Source organism: Mastomys coucha, unplaced genomic scaffold (genome assembly GCF_008632895.1).
Source record: "Mastomys coucha isolate ucsf_1 unplaced genomic scaffold, UCSF_Mcou_1 pScaffold4, whole genome shotgun sequence".
Classification (NCBI taxonomy): Eukaryota; Metazoa; Chordata; class Mammalia; order Rodentia; family Muridae; genus Mastomys; species Mastomys coucha.
Genome location: NW_022196910.1, coordinates 15,741,319 through 15,764,210, shown reverse-complemented (window position 1 = coordinate 15,764,210; position 22,892 = coordinate 15,741,319). Strand labels below are relative to the sequence as shown.

Below are 22,892 nucleotides of genomic sequence, written 5' to 3'. Positions count from 1 at the left end.
AGTGCGTATGGTTCATCTTTCATGACATCGGTGCTGTGTGCTTTCAGTAAAATCTGTCCCCCAGGGGCTCATGTATTTGGACATGTGACACTTGGTTGGTGGTGCTGTTTTGGGGGAGTATGCTAGAGGAGGTCCATTATGGGGGATAGCTTTGAGTGTCCCCAACCTTGTCATGCTCCTAGTTCACTTCCTCAGCACCTGTTTGCAGGTGAGAGCTCAGCTTCCTGCATCAGCTTCTATGCCAGCCCGTGACTAGGAACTGTCCACCGAGATCAGTGCATTGACAAGGTACTTTGGGCCGTAGCATTTTATCACAGCAACAGAAAATTGGCTGACACACTGGCTAGCAGGGATTCCCAAGCATGTGTCTGTATGTGGAGGGGGTGTGGTATGGAAGGATAACAGATTCAAGGCCACACTGATCAGGCACAAATTACTGAACTCAACAGCACAAAGGAGAACAGATTTAGGACAAACAGTAGTTGCAACTGAGAATTTTCCTTTGGAGTGCTTTGGACACCCAGGTGATGTTACCCAGGATCAAAGGAGATGCAGCAAGTCTGGAGTTTGTGTGTGTGTGTGTGTGTGAGTGTGTGAGTGTATGTGTGTGTGTCCTGGACTGGAGATGGAGATTTGGATGAATTAGCTGGGTTGGTGAGATCATGGACCTGGATAATGACAGACATGTATTGATAGTGTTTCAACTTATGGTAGTTATTATTTTGAACTAATCTTCCAGTGTTTCAATATCCAGTCAGTGGAAGCCTACTCACATCGGTTATTTTGTCTTTCTAAGCCTCACCTGGATTGTTTTTAATATTAATATCTCCCTCGTCTTCCCATACATTTTATTCCAAGCATGTGTTCTTTCCCTCCCTCCTTCCACCCCTCCCTCCCTCCCTAGGCTTAAAGCTACCCCATTTTCCCTTAGAAGCCTCACAAGAAAGTTGCTGGGGACACTCCCAGTTGATTTTACTGTATTGATCTTTGTATCCTACAATCTTACTAAACTTGCCCAAGTTCCATGTTGTCTACTCTCATCTCCAAGACTTTAGAGAAGATATCAAGCCACACTCTTAAAAATGCTATAGAAGATTAGTGAGAAAAGTTATACTTCCTGTTCTTGCAGCTGAACCAGGCCCAAACTGACGGTTACTATCTGCTTCCTCTACCATCTGTTTTAGAAGACAGTATATGTACTACAGGGGCTTCGGAAGAAATTAGTGTTACTTTGTATGAATCTGTAAAGTTGAAGCTGTTATACATTTGTCAAAACCCACAGAACTGCCCAGAACAGTGGGTCTTAATAGAATCTGTAGACTAGTTAAAAATAACACATTAATATGTATTAATTTAACAAATGTATCACTAAAGCAAGATCATAAAAATGGGGAAAGTGGGGATCTGGAGTGAATTTATAGGTCTGTGTGTACTACCTATATAAAATTCTATACATTTAAAATTGTACTAAAATAAAATCTAGATGATAGATAAATGAGAGACTGGGAGCTTCGTTCTGTGACCTGTGTGCTTGCCTAGCATCCTAATACCAAGCCAAACAACGAACATAGTGTCAAACATTTTTTTCTTTCCTGTATACTGCATCCATTTCCTTTTCTGGCAACAGCCACGCCTGTAGGACACGGTTCTGAACTCATATTCACCCACAGCAACAATTATTCAGGCATTTTGGTCTGGTAACAGTTTCAGGATCGGCTTCGATACTCAGTAAGCTTGTCTTTCCATGGAAGCACATCCCGGAAGTGTAGGGCAGCTACTGAAGCTCTCAGTTCTGTCTGGTGGACGACAGTGGGAGGCTACAACAGCATCCCTGGGGATCTCAGGGCATCCAAACCTAAACTGGCAGCCTGGATGACACTTCTTCACACTGGCTTTCTCCCTTTGGCTCTTCCTGTTCTCTAAACTATGCTTGCTGGGATAATCTCACAGATGACCCACATAGACCCAAGACCTTTTCTCAGGCTCCACTTTCAGTGGGACTAAACTAAGAACACTACTAATCAAGTGCTTTTATATATTTTTCCATCTAGGCATTGTAGAAATTTTTCTAGGCTGTGTTTAAGTAATTTGTTATCAAGATTTACATGCAAGGTGATGTGAGAACTTTTTAACTTTAGAAATATAATGTTCTGTCAAGGAGACCAAGGAGTCGATGACAGTGATGACTCCACATTCCATACATATATATGTATATGTATATATGTACATGCCTGCCCACGTACACACACACACACACACGCTATTAAATACTGTCGATGAATTCCATAATAGCTGTGTATAAGTTTCCAACACTGGAAATCTCACTGCAGTACTAATTTCCATCAGAACTTTCTTCAATAAGCTTATAAAATAAAAATATATACAATAATTTTCAAGTTAACACTCACTAAATTGAAAACTTAGTCACATTCTCTTATTTTTACATGAAGCCTAATTTTGATAAGTAAACCCAAACTAACTCCACTTTTGAATGCTCATTGAGCCCATCTTACTATTCACAGTGCTTGTAGCAGTTTATGCTGTTCTGTTGTTAATTTCAGAGCATTTTACTTGGTCAACAAACAAACCATACTGAAAGATTATAAATGCTTTATTATTACTATTTTTAAGCAGAGAAAGGTTGTGGTAGGCATGTAGCATTTGGTGATTTTTATCACCAAGAGCTAGCTAGAGCTTAGTCTCTTTCCTAGAACGTAAATGCATCCTTCCACATTCTGTGTGATTCTCACAGTCCAGCTTAGTCACTGAAGGAAGATTCACTATCTGAACTTTCGTCTATGGCTTTTTCACTTTCGCCATTAGGCACCGGAGCATCTGGCTTCCTGAAAAAGAAGGGAAAAATTGAGAGGTTCTTTCCAACTGAAGAAAGCACTACAAAGTGTAAATTAGCTTCATTCTGGAATACTGTTGCTAACAAATCTGCCACACTGTGTCCTGCACCAGGAACTTCCAGCACTGCACCCCAGTGTGAGTGTGCTGCTCTCTAGCAGCCCAGTGTGAGTGTGCTGCTCTCTGGCTTCTGTGCTCTGCCTGGGGATTAAGTGCGACTGCTGCAGAGGCCACAGTGCTCTTGCCACCCTGACACAGTGTACTCCCTCACTTTCTGCATTTCATTACCATGGAGATACAACTTTAGACAGAGATGTAATCCATATAGGCTGGCATGCCCAGGGCTAAGTTCCTGCGGCCTTGAGAGCACACAGAGGTACAGAGGAGAAGTCAGGAACGGAAAGGGAGCGAAAGCTAAGGAGACTCAGGAGCAGAAAGGAGTTCAAGAATGGCTGACTAGTACTAGCAATGTGGAAGTTCTGTGGGGGAGGAGCGCATGGCCAAAGAAGGTTCTTAATGTCTATGGGATGTTTTCACTTACCAGCTTTTTGTTTTTGTGTTTTTATTCTAGAAAATGAATATAAAAAGTATGAATTGGTTAAAAAAAATTACTGTCTCAAAGACAGCACAACAGGAAACAGATCACTTACACCCAAACTTTGTATGAGTGTGCTATACTAAACAAAATGAAACCCTGACAGGGCTTTTAAAAGTCACTTTGAGAGGCTCGGCAGATGGCTCAGGGGGTAAAGCATGTGCCTTGGAAGGGTAAGGACCTGAGTTTGCATCCCCCCAAACCACACATGGAGCCAGAGACACTGATAGTGAAGTGGGAAGTAGAGACAGGTGGAATCTTGCAGCCTTCCGGTCAGTTAGTCTAACTTACTCGGTGACATTTCAGGACAGTGAGAGACCTTGTCTCAAACAACAGGTGGAAGGCACCTGAGGAATGAGGCACCTATCCCATATATATATCACACCCAGAAGCATGTGCCTCGCCCCTCTCCCTACCCCCACACCCCCACAGTTGTTTTTAGTGGGCCTCAGTAGTGTGAGTGGCAGGAAGTCATCCACTCAACCCTGATGGGCTCTTACTAGCTTCTAGTCACTCTTAGCAGAAAGCAAGGTACACAAGGAAAGCACAGTTGGGGAAAGCAAGAGAGAAAGCTATGTGCTTCTAAATAAGGTGACCAGCATTTTGTTGTTGCTGCTGCTGTTTGTTTAGTGACAAGCCAGATATATTAAAACCAATAAGCCATGTTTTAGCCATAATTGAGTAGCTAAAAGTAACAAGTAAGACTATATATTGCCTCATGCTAGTGATAATTTCTACCCAATGAGTCTTCTAAATCTTTAATAAGATCCAAGGAACCAGTATTTTTTTCTAACTCTACCCACAGCTCATTTCAGTCTTGTGATACAAGCCTGGCTAACCATAGCACGATGTTTTCCTGGGGTCTCAAGCACGGACAATGTATCTTTAGAGCCCAGCTTTGGACTATGAAGCAGAAAAGGCCTTTTTATTCAGCTGGCAAAGCTGAAGATTTCCTGCGGGGTCTGTCCATTGCTAGGATTCAGAGAGGAGAGTCCTCAGTGGCGGGAAACACATGGTATAATGAGGCAGGCAGACAGAAGGTTGTCAGCCTTCAGCTATCCTCAGACTCTGGGTCTCCAATGCCTGAACTTCCAACCAGGAGCCAGTAACTTCCCCTAAGGCTCAAGCTAATCTACATGAGTTTTGTAATTCTGAACATGGGGAGTTTAATACACACACATTGTTGATTTAACATTTTTTCATTAAATAAAGATTTAAGTTTTTGAGCCACTTGAAGGATATACAAATCAAATAAACATTCTTTGGAAAAATATTTATACAGATACTTTGAAATCACTTTTTTATTTTCTTTACATCTAAAACAGTTGAATTTAGTGAAAACTATATAATAAAATATTGTTAGAATATTTAGAATACTATGGCTGAGCAGAAGGTGTCAGAGAGAAATCGCAGTATTTACTCAAATGGCTTTCCTATGGATTTTCAATGTCATACTAAAGTTTTACTATCACACTATACTGTTGTCAATCGGTGTGGTCTGTGAAAGCTCTCTAGTATAATAACAGGCGCTCAAGGGAAGAATGGACACTGAGGTTCTAAACAGCCACAGCATCGACTAAATACAAACTTCAAGGCCCCACCCCTAGATGAACAGCTACGGAAATCAACAGCAGATGGGAGAGGTAAAATTGGGTTCTCCAGCCTCAAGTGATCGGCCTCAAAACATACATATGTGCAAGCCCTACTAAGTAGACTAAGTAGGATGGATATAAGAGTGCGTGCGTGTGTGTGTGTGTGTGTGTGTGTGTGTGTGTGTGTGTGTGTATGCATATGTATGTATATGTGTGTGTATATATATATATATATACATATATATATACATTTCTATCAATTATATAAGAGGTCATACATTTGAGTTGGTGAGTACAGAAGGAGCTGAAGGGCAAAGGGAAGCTTGGAAATGGTTAAAAACAGCATTTGTGTATTTAATTCTCAAAATAACACAAGTTAAAAAAAAATCAGACAAAGTTGGGATGACAGTGTAACTCGGTGGTGGAGTATATATGTATTATTTGTGAGTCCCTGGGTACATTGCTCAGCACAAATGTCCGATATATTCTTGCCTGTAGCTGCTAGTCAGGAGTTGAAAGCTGGCAACTAAAAAATACTGAATGAGTGCAAGTTCCAAATAAAATCCACCTATTTTTTGGAATTGTCCAGTTGTGGAATTGAGGTCTATTTAATCAGTTTAACCCCAATGTTTGTTCCATCACACAGTTGGATAGCTAGTGGGGGAGCAACTAGAACATTGATAAATGTGGAATTTCTTTGGAAATTCTGCCATGTTTATCAAAGTTTCCCATTTTCTCGTATCCCCGCTGTGGCTTCGTGATGAGTCAGATAAAGTGGCCACTCATATTTACTGTTTGTCAGTAAAGCATGAATGTTTGTGGACCTGGCCCCATCCCATTCGTACTGGCTAGTTTTATGTCAGTTGCACACAGGTGGAGTCATCTCAGAAGACGGAGCCTCAATGGAGAAAATACCTCCGTAAGATCTGGTTGTAGGTGAGCCTGTAGAGCACAGTCTTAATTAGTGAGCAGTGGGGAGGGCCCACTGGGTGGTGCCATCCCTGGGCTGGTGGTCCTGGGTTCTATAAGAAAGCAGGCTGAGAAATCCAGGGGAAGCAAGCCACTGAACAGCACCACTCCATGGTCTCTGTATCAGCTTCCACATCCAAGTTCCAGCCCCGCTTGAGTTCCTGTCCTGACTTCCTCCAGTGACGAACTGTGGTCTGGAAGTGTGAGCCACATAAGCCCTTCCCTCCCCTACTTGCTTTTTGGTCATGACGTTTCATCACAGCAATAGAAAGCAAACTAAGACACCCTCCCAGGAGAGCAGCACCTGAGTCTGATCCCCAACATAGGGTCAAAAATAAAAGGTCTCTTCTTTGCTAGATAGCTGGATGTAGAGGTTTTCGGTTTGAGAAAATAGAGCATGATTTTAAAAGACGATATTCTGTGTATGAAATACTTCTGTTGAAAACATGCAACTCAGGATCATAAACAAGTTATGACCTCAAGGCTTGGTAAATCCATTGTTTAGAATTTGCCACGTATTCCTCATTAAAGCATTCACAAATCACAGCTAACACTCACTAAACACTCACTGCTGGTCCAGAACTCTGCTGAGAGCCTACTTCATTACTGAGGAGTTGAACCTTTCTATTTCCCATTTCACTGATGACTCCCTGGCTACAGAGATGGAGAGTGGCAGGGCGGCAGACCTAATCCCCAGGGCCTCATGCTGACTGTCTGTTGTCTAACTGAACCTGTGCCTCCCCAATCACTAGGAACTTGCTCCTGAGATGCACAGGGTCAAAGGCCAATCTGTCACCCTAGAGGCACAGATGTCATTGCTCAGCAATACCAATACCCTGAACTAATGCTCAGGTACACAAAGGGGAAACTTCTGCTTCCTGGGAAGAAAATGTAGGTGTTGATTGAAAGAATTTTCAAAGCATGATTACTCATTCTGTATCTGTGGATACAGCATTAAAACAGATTAATCTCTGAATAAAAGTTTCAATTTTTGGCTGAGCAGTGGTGGCACATGCCTTTTAATTCTAGCACTTGGGAGGCAGAGGCAGGCGGATTTCTGAGTTCCAGGCCAGCCTGGTTTACAGAATGAGTTCCAGGACAGCCAGGGCTACACAGAGAAACCCTGTCTCAAAAAACCAAAAAAAAAAAAAAAAAAAAAAGTTTCAATTTTCCCCTCAAACTTGAGTATGACATGAATTTTCCCATGTTTTATGTCAGTAGCACAAAACTAAGTTTGAGAAACTCAGGATTTAAAAAAAGCAATTACAACAATTAGAAGTATCAAACAAATATTTGTTCAGTAATTATTAACCATTTTCGTCAGTTTTACAGATATCTCAAATTCGAGAATACACTTCCTAAATTTTCCAGTAAACCCACCAATCTTTATCATATAACTTTTACTTTAAAGCCGCATGCTTTTAGCTTCCAACTCTGGCTGTACAATAGCCTGCCTGTCTGACAGCAGGCTCACTGACTGCTGCTTATTTCTCTCGGCTTCCATATCTCTCTGTTCAGGACAGACAGATCTAGCTTAGTTCTTCCGACAGTTAGAGGAGTCTGTCTCATTACCTGAAGCTAATAAAAACACAGAGTGTATTAAAAGACTTTTAAAGGAAAGAGAATCAGGACACTTTTTACTGCAAGTTCTTGGAAGAGGCTTGTTTTGTATCTAAGATTCTAAATAAAGTTGTGTTTTCCTTGGATGGCACATCCTTTCTTGTACTTGATGTCAGACATCTCTGCCCAGGTGAAGGTTCCTAACTGGTATAAACTTGATTCTGCAGCACCAAAAGGCCTCTGAAGAAGGTGGATGTCCCAAGGTTACTAAGCTAAATGGAGAAGGGAATGGTTGTAGTGGCAATTGTTAGTGCCCTGGTGGCCATTGCATGTACCCATGAGGTAATGGGTCAGAAGTCAGCCTCTAGGTTGTGGTTATGGAAGCTTTCTGTAAGGCTAACTGTTACTGGAATCTACCCTCCAACTTGGCACCCATCTCATCTCAGCTGAATGTTCTCAACATTTATAGACAATGACATACACTCAGATTGGCTAACGGTAATATAAGAGCATACTGTACCCCTGGGATGACGCCTAATCCTCTTGAAGAACAAGGAGTCGCCTAGGCCAACAGGATAGGGGAGAGAAAGGGGTTCTGAGGAGAGTGAAGACAACATATAAAAATGCCAAAAGGGAATTGGAAGATATTAGGCTCAGATAAATACAGGTCATTTGCAATGGCTACACAAAAGAAATGCACAGAAGTGACAAGAGCTGGAGAAGTAATCCAGGACACAATGGGAAAAGCATTTACATATGACAGTTAGACACTCTATGCTGAAGGCAAGAATGAAGTGATAAGCGAATCCATGTGTATTGACTGGGATGGCTTGAAAGAGAACAGAAAAGCATATCAGGTGCTACTATCATAATTCAGTGAGAGATGATGAGAGGCAGAATGAGCAGCAGTGGGCTGTAGGCATGCAGGCACATGTTAAGTGAAACTCAAGATGAGATGAGTCATAGAGCCTGACATGGTAGGGAAGAGGAAAGGAGCAAAGGTGACTTCAGCTTGTAGTGTCAATAGCTGCTGAGTGACACGACTCCACACAGAGACTCTGTTTGGGAAGGGAAGGAAATGAAACAAGTGGACCACAGACCAGACATGTAGACTGTGCAGATGCTTACAGGACACTGGCTTTCCTGTACTCCAGAGTGAAATGTCACCATTTTAAAGGTCACTTTTGATCTTTGGTATTATTTATGGCCTATTGTGTATTTCCAGAAGCAAAAAGAATTTCAATCCATGGTAAATGCACTTATAATTATACAAAGTGAGTACCAAAATAGATTAAATCCAAATGTCCAATTCTTACTAAACTACACACCACAATTCATCTACTTTTAAAATGTCAGAAACAATTTCCAGAACACATATTAAACAACGCAGATATCTATTGTTCAAGTCACCAAGCCACATTATTGCAGTCGATCCTTTTGCCATTTGAAACACATCAAATGAACATACATGTTGGAAAATCCATTGTTGGCAGGCTTAAAGACATTCTTGAATTTTGCATTTTTGAAGAGAAAACATGAGAAGATGACTTTTATGGTGTTCTATTTCCAAAATGCACACCTTCTCCTCAAGTGCTGGAGCCAAGGAAAATTCCAAAGCATACTGCTAGCACAGTCTGAATGCCTGGGGAACACAGGGCAAGTGAAACTCCAAGTAGAGAGGCTCTTTACAAGTGTCTGGATGATTGCAAAGCAGAGGAGTTGTGAAGAACCCATTAAGATATGTAATTTATTGAGATGACCCACATAGCAAGGTTGGCATGGATGGGATGAATTATTAACAATACTCTGAGCCATCATTTCTCAGGATTTCTAAAAGGCATTTTATAATTCACATATAAACTGGCATCTGTTTCATAATAACCATGAATGTGCACCAGGACTACTGTTTATCCTACTTACTTCTTGGACTGGCTTAACCTAGGTCATGGTAGAATACATTTCTTATGTATTGAGTTGAAACTGAGGTAGATAATACCTTGTCACATCACTGCCAAAGAAAGTCAGTTTGAGGAACAAAAACAGCAGCAACAACAACAACAGCAACAACAACAACAGCAACAGTAACAGCAAGAACAAACACCATATTCCCAGCCACCAAATTCTGAGCAGACTCATTACTGAATTTTATCTCCTAAAGTGGGCCTTGGCTGGTTTTAGTAGCCTATGATATTTTCTTTTCTTTTTAACATAGCATGAACATGATTTATGATGATCATATCCTCAACTATAAAACACTGTATAGGACAAGAACAAGAACAAGAACAAGAACAAGAGAGATCTTGGATTTTTTTTTTGTTGTTGTTGTTGTAACTGACACGTTTCCTACTGTGTAGATGTGATTTTATAGAACTATTACTCACTCCAGTAGCTCTGGGTCCAGTCCTTCTGAGATCATCTTGTCCCTGATTGCCATCACTGGAACACCCTATCAAAAACAAATGGTAAGAATACAGTTATCAGAAAGCCTTCCTCATTATTCCCATGAACAACCTAAGGGTGTACATGGAGGCACCTCAGGATTTAAAGCAGCCCTCCCTTTTCTGCTATGGATGTGTGTGCAGAGCTCCTGAAGGATCTCAGGGCATGTCTTACTCAGCCCCATGGAGTCAGCACTATCTGGTCCACATAAGCCCGTCACCAGGACTGTCATATGACTATCGCTGCTGCTGTGCAGGGTGAGGAGACTACATTCTCACCAAAAGATAAAAAGCATCGTGAGCTCAGATGATAGGAAGTTTGACAGAATGGTTAACTATGCTAATAATAATAAAAAATTTCAGAGCTTTTCAAAACATAGAATATGTAAGTGTAAATGTTCATGTAATAACCAAACAGTCTGACTTCGTTTAGATACCTTAGGAATACAGAATCTAAGCAGTGCATTATACATCTTCTCAACACCGCTACAGACATGAAGCAAGGGCAATAGAGTGGTAAATTGAGAAACATTGATAGCACATGGTAACATTCAGGGTAAGAATATTAAAGTGGTAAGAAGGGATACATCAGAAATGAATACAAAGAGCTCATTTGCTGAGTAAACAAAACCCCACATCTTCACATCACTGGGAGGGGATTTGTCACAAAACCTCTGTCAGCACTAAATGGTTTCTGAAAGTAGTACACTCCAAAATTACTTCAAAATTAAATACATGGTGAATCTGAGGTGTTTCTGTCAGTACTTGCCTGTACTGTGGCACTCGGCTCTACTGAAGCCTTGGCTCTTGAAACCCAGCATGCGTACACTGCTCTGTATACAACATCATGCTGTACAACATTAAGAATGCTACCTGAAACACCTCTGCTTGGGTTCAAAACCACTGTATGTTATGAGCTGCAGTGCTTTTTAAAATTTATATTCAAAGGTTTCTGTTCTTACAGAAACAACAGTGTAACATGGAAAACAAACTTTTGTCATAATTTCTCACTACTGTTCCTCAGCATATAAATGTCAAATTAGTATAATTGGGGTTGTAGTGTGTTCAAATGTTTGAAGTTACAAATTGCTGTTTGAGTTTCATTACAAATGAGTTTGGGTTACAGAGATGGTTCAGTGGTTACAAGCACTTGCTGCTCTTCCAGAGGCCCAGCACTTGGCTCCTAGCGCCTGTGCCAGGCTGCTCACAACTTGTTGGGACACTAAGGTTGCTGTGCTCACACATAATCACCAGGGGAAGCAGGACCATTAAACACACAACTGTCTCTTCAATGTAAGAGATGTATAACCTACTTTCTACCCAGAAGTTTGAGTGAGTGGAAGTTTCCAGTAGCCTAGGTAGTCCTTGTGTTGCCTGTATTATCAGGGGCTCCCCCAAGCTCCCCCAAGCAGAACAAGAGGTAGCTAATAGCCCAGATGACCCCCTGCATTTCTCTATGCCTGAGATCACACCAGATCCTTCCCCAGGCCCTTAAGATAACACATATAGCCTATCTCTAGAACTCATCTTCATGGGGGAAGTGAGATGTACTTTGAGAAGAGTTTTGATGTAATTATGCCTCCTTGTGTGCAAGGGATTGTGTTCCTCCAGGAAACCCTTTCCCATTTCGTACTGTTCTTAAACAGTCTAAAATAAACTGCTGGTGTAAGATGCTAGAAGTTTGAGCCAACATCAGCTACTGGGCTGTGCTGAGCAGAATTTCCTTTTTGCCTCACATGGATTGCTCCTCTGTGGCCTTGGTGTATGCAGAGAACCCCACAACTGTCTGTATCTCTAGACCCAGGGGATTAGACACACTCTTCTGGACTCCATGGGTACCTACTTACAGGCTTCCACACAAAATGTTCAATGAATTTTGGCTTAAGATTAAAACAGAATTAAAATTTCTAAAATAGCTTTAAACATACTTTTGCTACTTTTTACCATGTGTTTATATGAAGTGGTGTTCTCATCATTGATTAGAAAATAAAAATATGAATCTTTGAAAAAATCTGATATTCCTATAGAATAAACATTCAACCAGGCTTTGTTTATGTAAAGATAAATGAGCACACCCATTCATTAGTATGCAAATTTGTTTTAATCTTTTAGATGTAGAAAATTATATGTATATGTTAACAAATTGTTTTTAAACAATTTTTCAAGATTTATTATCAGTACATGTTTGATTATATACCTGATATCTGTATCTATATCTATATGTAGATATACCTGAGGTTATGTAAAAAGATTGTCAGGAAAAAGGAGTTCACAAGTGGAAAAGGTTTAAGCAACTCTGCTTAACTGTACCCTAAATATCAGATGAACAGATATTAATAATTCCAACCCAGAATTATTTCCACAGCAGTTCCCTTGAAATAACCATTTTCCATGAGGTAGAGTCACTGTGTTCTGAGAAGTAAATCATGATAGGAAGACAAAGAAAATGGAAGATAAAAGTCTGGGCCTTTGATAACTTACAGAGTTAGACAAGACAACTGCAATATTGAAAGCAAAACAAAAAGCCCATCCAATATAAACAGACTGTGGTCTGCAGTAGAGTAACTGAGAGGTTAGGTTACTTTTAAAGTCTAGTTCCTAAAGTTAAGACTTGGGTAAAATAGATTGAAAACCCAAATCTACTACCCATTTCTACCAAGTATGTCTCCACCCTTACCAGAGAAGCTCTTTTTGCAGTGAATGGCGGCTAACAGAGCCACAACTGGCTAAAGTACATAGCATAAGTGCCTGTGGTGAGCTCAGCTATGATGGGGAATCTATTTCACACCCTGCCCATGAAGACTTAGGGGATGGTCATGGAAGACCTAGGGCAGAAAGACCGTGTGCCAGAGGCTAGGGGGACTGACCACTGCTGCACGGATGAGCTCTCAGTTCTCCTGGTTATAGGCACAAAACCTGCATAAGATCAGACCAGTCAAAAGTCCAGCAAGAATCGGGAGGGGCTAACAGAAAGGCTCTAGAGGTGGGAGGGAGGGTCAGTGATAGGCCACCATGCTCCAGCAGTGGCCCTACACCAGTGCACAGACTGGCCACACTATCTGGTGTCAGTGGGTTAAAATAAATAAATTAAATAAATAAATAAATAAATAAAATAAGACATGAGCTGGAGTTGGGAAGTAGGGGTGGGTGGCGATGGGATCTATTTAACTATTTAGGATAACAGAATGAGAGAAGCTTAGAACATTTCATTTTCCAAAAGTACCGATGTCCTATGGCTAAAATGGGAAAAGAACAGAGTTCATGCCATATTTCCTAAAAACAACAAGAACCAAACAACCTCTCAGCTCCTATTAAGTATGATTTGATGTCATAAGGTCTTTCTACAAACACAACTATGTGATTTATTTATCATATGTTAGCATAAGCCACAGGACATCACTGGAAAGGTTACAAAAATAAATTACAAAATCCAGAAAGCAGGAGGGAAGAAAAATGAGGTTTAAAAAAAAAACCAAACAAGAAGCAAAAAAACTCCCCAAAACAAAAACCCTCCAACAGCAGATTCTTCTAAAATATAGCACAAAAGGGCAAAAGAGAGAGGGGAGGGGTGGGGGGATGCAAGGGTGAAAACTAGGCATGCTAGTAGAATCAGATAACCTCCTATTTTCTTAGATGCATGGAACTGATTAGAGTGGAGGAATAATGGACATCTGAGCTTGAAGCTTCATACTTTTCTGGAACTGGTTACAGAAAGAGATCCAGAAACAGGCAGTCCTGGGAACCCCCAGTCAGTTTTGTACATTGACCCAGGTAAAGAAAAATACACCCAGTTTCCAATCCTCTGCTCTGCAGAGGCTTCTAATCACACCTTAATGTAAATCTCATAAAGTATGCTAGAAAACAAAACCACTAATTGGGTCTGTGTTCCAAGGATGCGTTCCAACAGGACCCGCTGCTGCTGTTGTATCTGCAGGGTCCCTCAGGGATCTGCTGTTTGCTACATTCTTGCTAAGAAGGGCTTCAAGTAACAGAGTCTGGTTTGTTAGCCATCAAAGAGAAGTGTCCAATTTCTAATCACGAAGAGACAAAGCGGTGGTCTAAGGAGGACACAAGAGACCTCAAAAACTGAAGTCTACGGAACTGTGGGATTTTTTTTGGCAAATGACGAGGGCAGTTTGTCCAACATAAGTAACGAAGGAGAGAGAAGGCAGCCATGGGGCTGGTGTTCCAAAAACTCATGTCTGCATTTGCGTCACTGGAGAAAGTGTGTAAAGAAGTCACGCTAATGAAATTAGGATGGCAGTACTAATGGTTAAATACTAGTTTCTTATATCACAAAAACTGTTCGGAGGTTTCCAGGCCTGCCAATATTTACACATATCTGTTATTGCGTTAATGAAAACCAAGCTACTAAATCTCTCTATAAACCATGTTGAAATTTTCCTAAAGTTTTAGATCCAAAGGGGTTGGGGAGGACTGTGCTTCTTGAAAAAAAAAAAAATAACAGAAAACAAATCCTTATATTTTAGGGTTTTTTTCTCTCTCTCTCATTTTATGAATTTGAATCCAATAATTTAGTTGTAAGAAGTGGAAAATATGAAGCTCTTTCCTTACATAGAGTAAGTGTAAAAAATGTCTTCTAAGTGGACAGGAAGACAGAACTTGTTTTGTGGAGGTAGCAGAGGGTTGGTGACATCTGTAACCATATCACTAGGCTCTGGCAGGAAATCCCAGGCTGGGGCCAGGCTAGGTTACACAGCAAGACTGTCTCAAGCCATTTTCATTTGCAGAGAGAGAGAGGTATATAGAAAGTGTAAGATGCTATGGGCTGGAAAAGGAGCCCTGGCAAGTCCGATCAGCTTCTGGAACGTGGTAAAATGGAATCAACCATATCTGTATCTTTTGCTGTTTCAAAAGTGCTATTTTTAATCATTTATTTATGTTTGGGCAGTTGTTTATTTTCAGACAGGATTCCATGCAGCCCAGGCCATGTAGCTTGGGGCTGGCCTTGAATTCCTGATCCTCCTGCCTCCACTTCCCAACTTGTGGTATTATAGGCATGTATCTCTATGGTTAAGAATGCCATTACAAAAACAAATTCCATTTTATAAAATGGTATTTATAAAAATGTTGCTACTCTTTCTAACTCAAACCTAAATGTGTATGTGGGTCACAAATCTTGCCTAGTAGCAAACACAGTCATTTCTAGGAAAAGAACAGTGACTGATTTCTTTTGCAAGGATTATTTCAAGTGATGAGTGTTCCAGTCAGAAGAGCATCCTCTGTTATCAGTTATCTTTAAAGATGCAGGGACAGCTCACGGGAGAAAATGGGCAAAAGCCACAATGGGCATTCTCAGGGCCCAGATAGTTGGTAAGGAAATTACCATGTCTTTATTAATAAAATAAATATATTTTAGCAATCCTGTCTCTATCTTTTGGGGATAAAAAAAGTCCATCAGGATGCATATGAAATTTTAAAAGCTTTGAAAAATCATTTCCAAAAGTTAGGAATCTATTATTACTAGATAATTTAAAACATAGCTATATCAATTTTCCCATGTTATTAAACACCCTCCCATGCCCCATAAAATATACTTGTAACACAATAAATTTCATGTGCTAATGACCAGCAGAGTGCATAAAATATTTTCTTTGTGTTTGTAACTATTCAAGTATTTGTTGATTTAAGAGTAATTTGGTGCTTTGGGAGCCCAATTTCTTCCCCTTACTATCATATAAAAGAGGTGTATAGAGCTTACTCATCTTTTTCTTTTTCTTTTTTTTTTTTTTTTTGAGACAGGCTCTCATTGTGCAGCCCTGGCTGGCCTAGAGCTCACTATGTAAAACAGGCTGGTCTCAAACTCACTGAGGTCTGCCTGCCTCTGTCTCCTGAATGCTGGGATTAAAGGCTAATCAATAGTGGAGCCATTCTCAGAGGATAGCTTCTTTCTACACATGTATTCACTTACATTTTACATGTCATTGTATCTAGATTTCTAAGAATAAACTTGCAAATAATTTAAAAATATTTATTTAAATTATGTACGCGTGCGCGTCTATATAAGGGCATATGCACACGAGTGCAGGTACCCTCAGAGTCCAGAAGAGGGTGCCAGATCCTGGAGTTAGCATTCCAGGTGGCTGTGATCAATGCTATGTGGGTGACGAACTAGAATGCAGGTTCTCTGCAAGTGTAAAATGTTCTTTATACTATTGAGCCTTCTTTTCAGCCTGCCCAAGTCATTATAAAATCATTTTAGAATTTGCTAGTCAAATTACTAGTCTATAAGTTCTGATGTCAAAAACATGCACATATTATTTAAGTAAATTTACCCCCCCCCCCTCTGCAAATATAGCAATGAAAGCCGCAGAGAGGATTCTAGTGATTGAGTTACACTGAATGTTTACTTCTGGGTTAATTTTCCAGTTGGGGTAGGGAGTCTGGACAGCTGCATTATAGGGTTCTCACTCTTTGACCTTAGGAATCCATACATATGCAAAGAAAGAAAGTTGGTCAGGGCTGGGCAACAATGGGGGTTACAGAAACACAGTAAAGAGCCTTGAGTCCACTAATGATATGTTGTCAGCCTTAGTCTAAGCAATGAATTAGGGGTTGGTCCATTGTGAACCTGGGCCAGAAATGTGTTGCTGTGTGCTGGAGTCTTTTCAGGCATGGTACTTGGGTGTGGACCTGCTGATGGGCAAGCCTCTCCCTCCTGAGGGAGCCTGCTCCCTATGACACCTTGGCTGGTCTTGTGGTCTTAATTTCCCCTCTCATAAATTAACCAAACTGATAGATAAACAATTAACAGGAAAAGTGAGAACTATGTATTTTTAAGAGGAATAAACAGAAGGAAGTAACTATTCAGACCCAAGTGGCTGTTTCCTCCCCTTACCCATCTGGAACACTTTCCACTGTAGATCCTTCCTTCTGGCAGAGGTGGAACATGGGAAGAAAGAAAGGCTTTGATGAATCAAATGCACATACAGGTAGGTTGGAGTGAGGGAGGACCCCACTTTCAGCAATCATAACTGTCCCTCCAGAATGTGCCTATGCTTGATGGACTCCTCAGGAGGCCCCAGAGAAGATGCTATCTGTACCTTTCCTATAACTTCTAGGGGGCCAAGAGAGGTTGTGTAATGAAGGATATGAAGTCAAAAGCATTGGCTTACCTGTGCTTTCTGTCTTTCCATAACGAATGAGGACAGGCATTGTGCTATAGTGGTTTAACACAATTGAAGCTGACTGTATTGGCACTTAGCAAAGTTAAACAAATATTTGAATATTTGATTTGAAGTTAGTTTCAATAATGCATTTTATGTATTCTCTAAAGTATTTTTAGGTGGCTCTATGTGTGTTGTCGTCATGTGGTTGTTCTTTGTATGTGACCAAGAAGTGTTGACCATCTGAAGGTTCACAACTCAAACTACATTTTCCAAGCATATTGGGCATCAAGCATAATCTAAAGTATTAATTATAATGCTATTAATAAAACAATCTGATGAATTTATGAATTAATACATTTTTATGCTGACTTTTATGCAGGTCCAGGGGATTGAACTCAGGTCAGGCTTAGTGGCAAGTGACCTGCTGAGCCATTTTGTTGGCTATCAATTACATTTTGAATACTATTTTGCATTTTCTATTTTCTTATTTACCACTTATCCCTTTTAAATTACTTAAAATTTTATTTCTATTTGTGTGTGTACAGCACACATGTGTTTGTGTGTGTGTGGGGGGGGGTACTTGCTGGTGCCTGTAGTGGTAAAATGGTATCAGATACTCTGGAGCTAGAGTTACAGGCATCTGTGAGGCCCCTATTACGGGTGTTGGGAACCGAACTGCAAAAGGAGCAAGGACTCTAACTGTTGAGCCCTCTCTCTACTAAAACTAAACTTGTCTTTAATTAAAATTAATTTTTAAAGTATCTGATACAGCATTACAAACAAAGAACTCAAGTGTACGGTAGCCAGGTGTCTATCGGCAGCTCTAGGGGAGACTGGCTCCATGTGCGTTGTTGTCATGTGGTTGTTCTTTGTATGCGACCGAGAAGTGTTGACCTTCTGAAGGTTCACAACTCAAACTACATTTTCCAAGCACATCGGGCACCAAGCATAAATGCAGTAAGGCAAACAACAAGCTCCTGGACATCCCCGCGGGAGCGTGGCAACAGTGACGTCAGCAGCGCGGAGACAAGGGAGGCATGGAGAATGGCAGTGACCACACAGTTCAGGAGCTCCCGTCTGTGTGGAACAGACTTCCTGTCATCCTCATCACACCTCAGGGAAAACATGAGGCTTAAAATCTGAGTTCAGCTGGGCGGTGGTGGCGCGCGTCTTTAGTCTCAGCACTTGGGAGGCAGAGGCAGAGGCAGGCGGATTTCTGAGTTCGAAGCCAGCCTGGTCTACAGAGTGAGTTCCAGAACAGCCAGGGCTACACAGAGAAGCCCAGTCTCAAAACAAACAAACGAACAAAAACAACCCAAAACCCAAACCCAAATTAAAAAAAGCGACCCTCCTCCAAGACAAACCCAAAGTTAAAAGGTTAAAGAAAAAGCAGGTTATAGCTATGGCTTAGTGGTAGTGTATAGCTTGGTGTACAGGAGCACAGCATTTGGGAGGTCCTGGGTTCAATTACCACAACCGAAGGAAAGAAACAGCCAATAAAAAACCCTCCAACATGTACATAATTTAAAGGCATATACATAATTTTAAGGCATATTTCTTTTTGTCTCATTTTTGTTTTATAGACAGAAATTCAGTATGTAACTCAGGCTAATATGGATCTTATATATATCCCAGGTTGTCCTTAAATTAGTGATCTCCCTGCCCCAGCCTCTCAAGTCCTGGTGCAGGAGTGTGTCTTGACATTAAATTCAAGTTCACTGTGACCTGTTCTGAGTGCCACAACTTTCAAGGCAACATGCAGATGCTTAAAAGAAATACAAGATAATTTATAATCAACAATCTTTACAGAGTTTATAATCAGCATCAAATATTTCACAAATAGTATTCTTATAGTCCAGTTCACTGGGAGAAAATTGGTAATTTTTATATTTATCAAAAATATGACACAACCTTTTCTCTCTAGGTTTTCTGATCTCAAGTCACGGCAAAGGACAGGCAGTATTGTGACTGTTGAGTCTTGTGCTTAAGGGAAAGGTCTAGCTAGCTTCTTGTACTTTTATTAAGGTGGGATGTAAGAGGGGCTACCGGCGGACACCTGAGTCCTGGTTATTCCAGCTCACAATTCCTCCTCATGGGTCTACTGCTCTACAGGACTTATGTCATACTTTCAATAAATTGACAAAGTAGTCACTTAGTTGCCAGAAAATAGGAAGCTTGTCCAATGACTGGATGTATGGCTTTTACCTTCAATAAGCAGTATGAGATTGTTCCTTCATTCTACAAATCTTCCTATGTTCAGAAAAATAGCCTTGATATTAATATTATATATATTATTAAAAAAACCCTTGGGTATTATTTTAAAATGCACATATTTGTAATTATAAGTAATGTATACTTGTTAAACTAAATCTGGAACCAGTGTTCGACAGCTAGTATTACCATAAACCTTAATTCTGTCTTTTGGTCACACTGTTGATTAGTGATAAGCAACCCATCCTGGAGCTTTCTAGATGATGGGAAGCCACATTGTACTCACATAAAAAGGGTCCGGGGGTCAACTGCTCTTACAGTAACTCCACTTTGCCTCTATCTAAAGTGAAGACTGCATCCCCAAGCCCAAGGTATATCACCTCTTGACCATCTTTAATAATCATTTGGAGACTCTCTGCCCTTAGGTAATGGAAGCCTCATTTCCCTAGGCCAGCATTCACTGCTGGCAATGGACGCATCTGAGCCACCAGAACCAGAGATTATTCAATTCGCATTTTAAGCAAGCCAAAGAAAATAGAGCTTTGAGAACTCTAAGTGTCTGAAGAGACTGTTTTGGCAAATATGGTTTCAAAAAGTACAAGTCATTAGCTTCCTTAACGAGGGAGTAGGACTTTCCCAATGTACAATTTATTACTGGCACAAGATTCACCAAACTCTGCCAGTAAGAGGGGGGAGAGTATTGTTGGAAAAGTGATCTATGTACTCCATTCCGGTTAAGTTATAAAAGCAATATGTAACTTAGCGAAGGCTGGTGCCACACTATTATGGTAACAAGCACTAAATCACAATCAATTATCTGCCACATTTGGAACAAAATTGTATTACTCACTGAAAAATCTCACATAAAACTTACTTTAAAAGGAAAAGAAAAGAATCAGAAAATGCTTGCAGGTGTTCCAGGAACCTTTGTTAACGGCAAGGTCCAGACCTGAGGATTAATGAACACATCGTAAATCTAGAAGGAAGTTCAGGTCTCAGTTTACACATGAGGAAACAGGCTTTGGGGTGACAAAGCTTGAACATGGTCACACATAGTGCAAGGCAATGCTAAGAAGCTACACCAAGTTCCATTTCAGGGGTACATATGCTTCTAGGCATTTAAGACAGTCAGTCTCTCAAAACAACTGCTTTCTACAGTGAAAACCATCCCAAGATGTGTAACCAAAGAGGGTGTAGAAGCCAAAATGCGAGGTATTACTTCCTGTTCTGTGGACAGGGACTTGGGAAACAAACGGAAGACTGTGTTAGTTTGCATCAGAAGACATTTATATTCGTTAACCTAAATTATGAGGCTTTAAAGTGGGAACATGGCAAGTGAGGCAGGGCAGCTCTAAAAGCAACATATTCCTGGAGACAGCCAGGACATAGGAGCAGAGGTTCTTGATGGCATCTTAAGGAGGACCCCCACCCCCACCCAGACAGTGCATCTTAATACTGAGAGCTTGAACATAAAAATGATGTGTTTGTATCTACAGGACAGTGGTTACTACATGGGTCGTCTGTAGGCTCAAGTCTTTATACTAGAGAAAACACTGAGAAGGCTTGAGGAGGATGCTGTCTAGTTAGAGGATGAAATGATTCTAAACAAACTGGAGAGTAAGAAGGAGAAAAAAAATGACAGGATCACAGGGAGTGTAACCAGTAACAAGAGGCTGCTGAGGGAGAATATCACACTGCACAACGACAAGCTCGGCACAGGTGGAGTTCACGTTTATGAATAAGAACACAGTGGACTGACAGACAGACAGTATAGTGGTGTCCCCAGGCAGGGCTTTGTGGCACTTACACACAGACAGACAGACAGACGGATGGACAGACGGACAGTGCAGGGCTGTCCCCAGGCGAGGCTTTGTGGCATCACTGATCTCTTTTGAGAGTATGAATTATACTGCTAATCTAAGTGCTGTGGGCTCTTTTGTTAGAGACAGATTTGCTTTGTTTTAGACCAGGCTATCTTTGTTTTGTCAATACAAATACAGACCTCCTCCACCCACCCCCGACCCCTTAGGTAGAAGGTGGGCTTCCGTGATCCTGCTTCGGTGGTTTGCAGTAATACATCCAGTGATGGCGAATTGCTCCACATCATATCTCTCTATAAGCAAATTCCGTGAGTTTCTCTGACACCAGACTTCTGCATTCATAGACTTAGGAACACACAGGAAACTGTGAACCTCAGCAGCCAAGAAAAGTGGGGCAACTCAGTAACACCTCTGACCTTCCAGGCAGAGTAGAGCACTTTTCACTTCCTTAAGACAATCTACAATGAAGGGATGCTCTGCAGTTAGCTAGAGTTAGGCTGCTTGTGGGAATGGCAGTGTCTCAGTCTGGGATTCTACTGTTGTGAAGAGACAGCATGATATGGCAACTCTCTTTTAAAGGAAAACATTTAGTTGGGGCTGACTTACAGTTCAGAGGCTTAGCCCATTATTGTCATGGTGGATGGCATGCAGGCAGACATAGTGCTGGAAGAGCTGAAAGTTCTCTATCTTGATCCACAGGCAGCAGAAGGAGACCATGTGGCACACTTGGTATAGCTTGAGCATCTGAGACCTCAAAGCCTGCCCCCACAGTGATGTACTTTCTCCCACAAGGCCACAGCTCCTCCAACAAGGCCACACATCCTAATAGTACCACTCCCTATGGGCCAAGCTTTCAAATATGTATATCTGTGGGGGCCATTGCTATTTGACCCATCACAGCAGTAAAGTATGTTTGTCATCTTATCCATATCCTACTGAACTCCACTCATTTCCACACTGAAGGAACTGAACCAACTGAGGAGAGCATACAACTGAGTAGGGAGTAGAGAAAACAGGACATCTCATCACCTGGATTACAAGACCTATTTAGACTCTTCTGTCACTGACAAACTAAATGAATAGATGGCATGGTCTCTAACAACTACTGCCAGGCATTTTCTAAAGCAGGTGGTGATGTCATCATGTTCCTCCAGTTCCAATTTTGACAGATACTCACAACATATGTAAGAAACACAAAAAGTGCTTATTTATAGATTAATAGTTGGATTTGAAAAATTAGTGTTAACACTGAGAGACTCCTCCTGCCTTGGTCCTATAAAGCATTTAAAACCAACAACTTGAAGAAATAGGAGCTAATTATGCATTTCTACATGACTATAGCTGGAGCAGAGAACGGACAGGCAGCAACATGGTTGAAAAGGCTGAGCACTGACTTTTGACTGAGCACTGTTAAAGTGCTGTCATAGTTGGGACTGTAATCACTAAGATAAAGACCATGGTCCAAAGCAACTTGGGGAGGAAAGGGTCTATTCCAGCTTACAACTCTCAGCTCACAGTCCATCACGTAGGGAAGTCAGAGCAGGAACTGAAGGCAGGAACTTGGAGGCAGGAACTGAAACAGAACCCATGGAGGCAGTGGTATGTTTGTGTGTGATGGCTGCTTATCAACTTGCTTCCCGCAGGTTGCTCAGCCTGCTCTCTTATAGAACCTAGGACTACTTGCCCAGGGGTGGTACCACCACAGTGGGCTGGGTCCTTCCACTTCT

The 22,892-nt window shown here is 41.1% G+C and overlaps 1 protein-coding gene across 3 annotated transcripts in view; it reads right to left on the bottom strand.

Annotated features, from left to right (window-relative positions):
• Positions 1-2,593: 2,593 nt before the first annotated feature.
• Washc3 (WASH complex subunit 3) overlaps positions 2,594-22,892 on the bottom strand; it is a 41,467-nt gene continuing 21,168 nt past the window's right edge. For all 3 annotated transcript variants that reach the window (XM_031349447.1, XM_031349449.1, XM_031349446.1), the window contains exons 6-7: positions 9,948-10,012; positions 2,594-2,843 (exon numbers count right to left, since the gene is read on the bottom strand). In XM_031349447.1, coding sequence (XP_031205307.1) covers positions 2,759-2,843; positions 9,948-10,012 — 150 coding nt within the window. In that variant the 3' untranslated portion in view covers positions 2,594-2,758. The remainder of the gene's footprint in view (positions 2,844-9,947; positions 10,013-22,892) is intronic.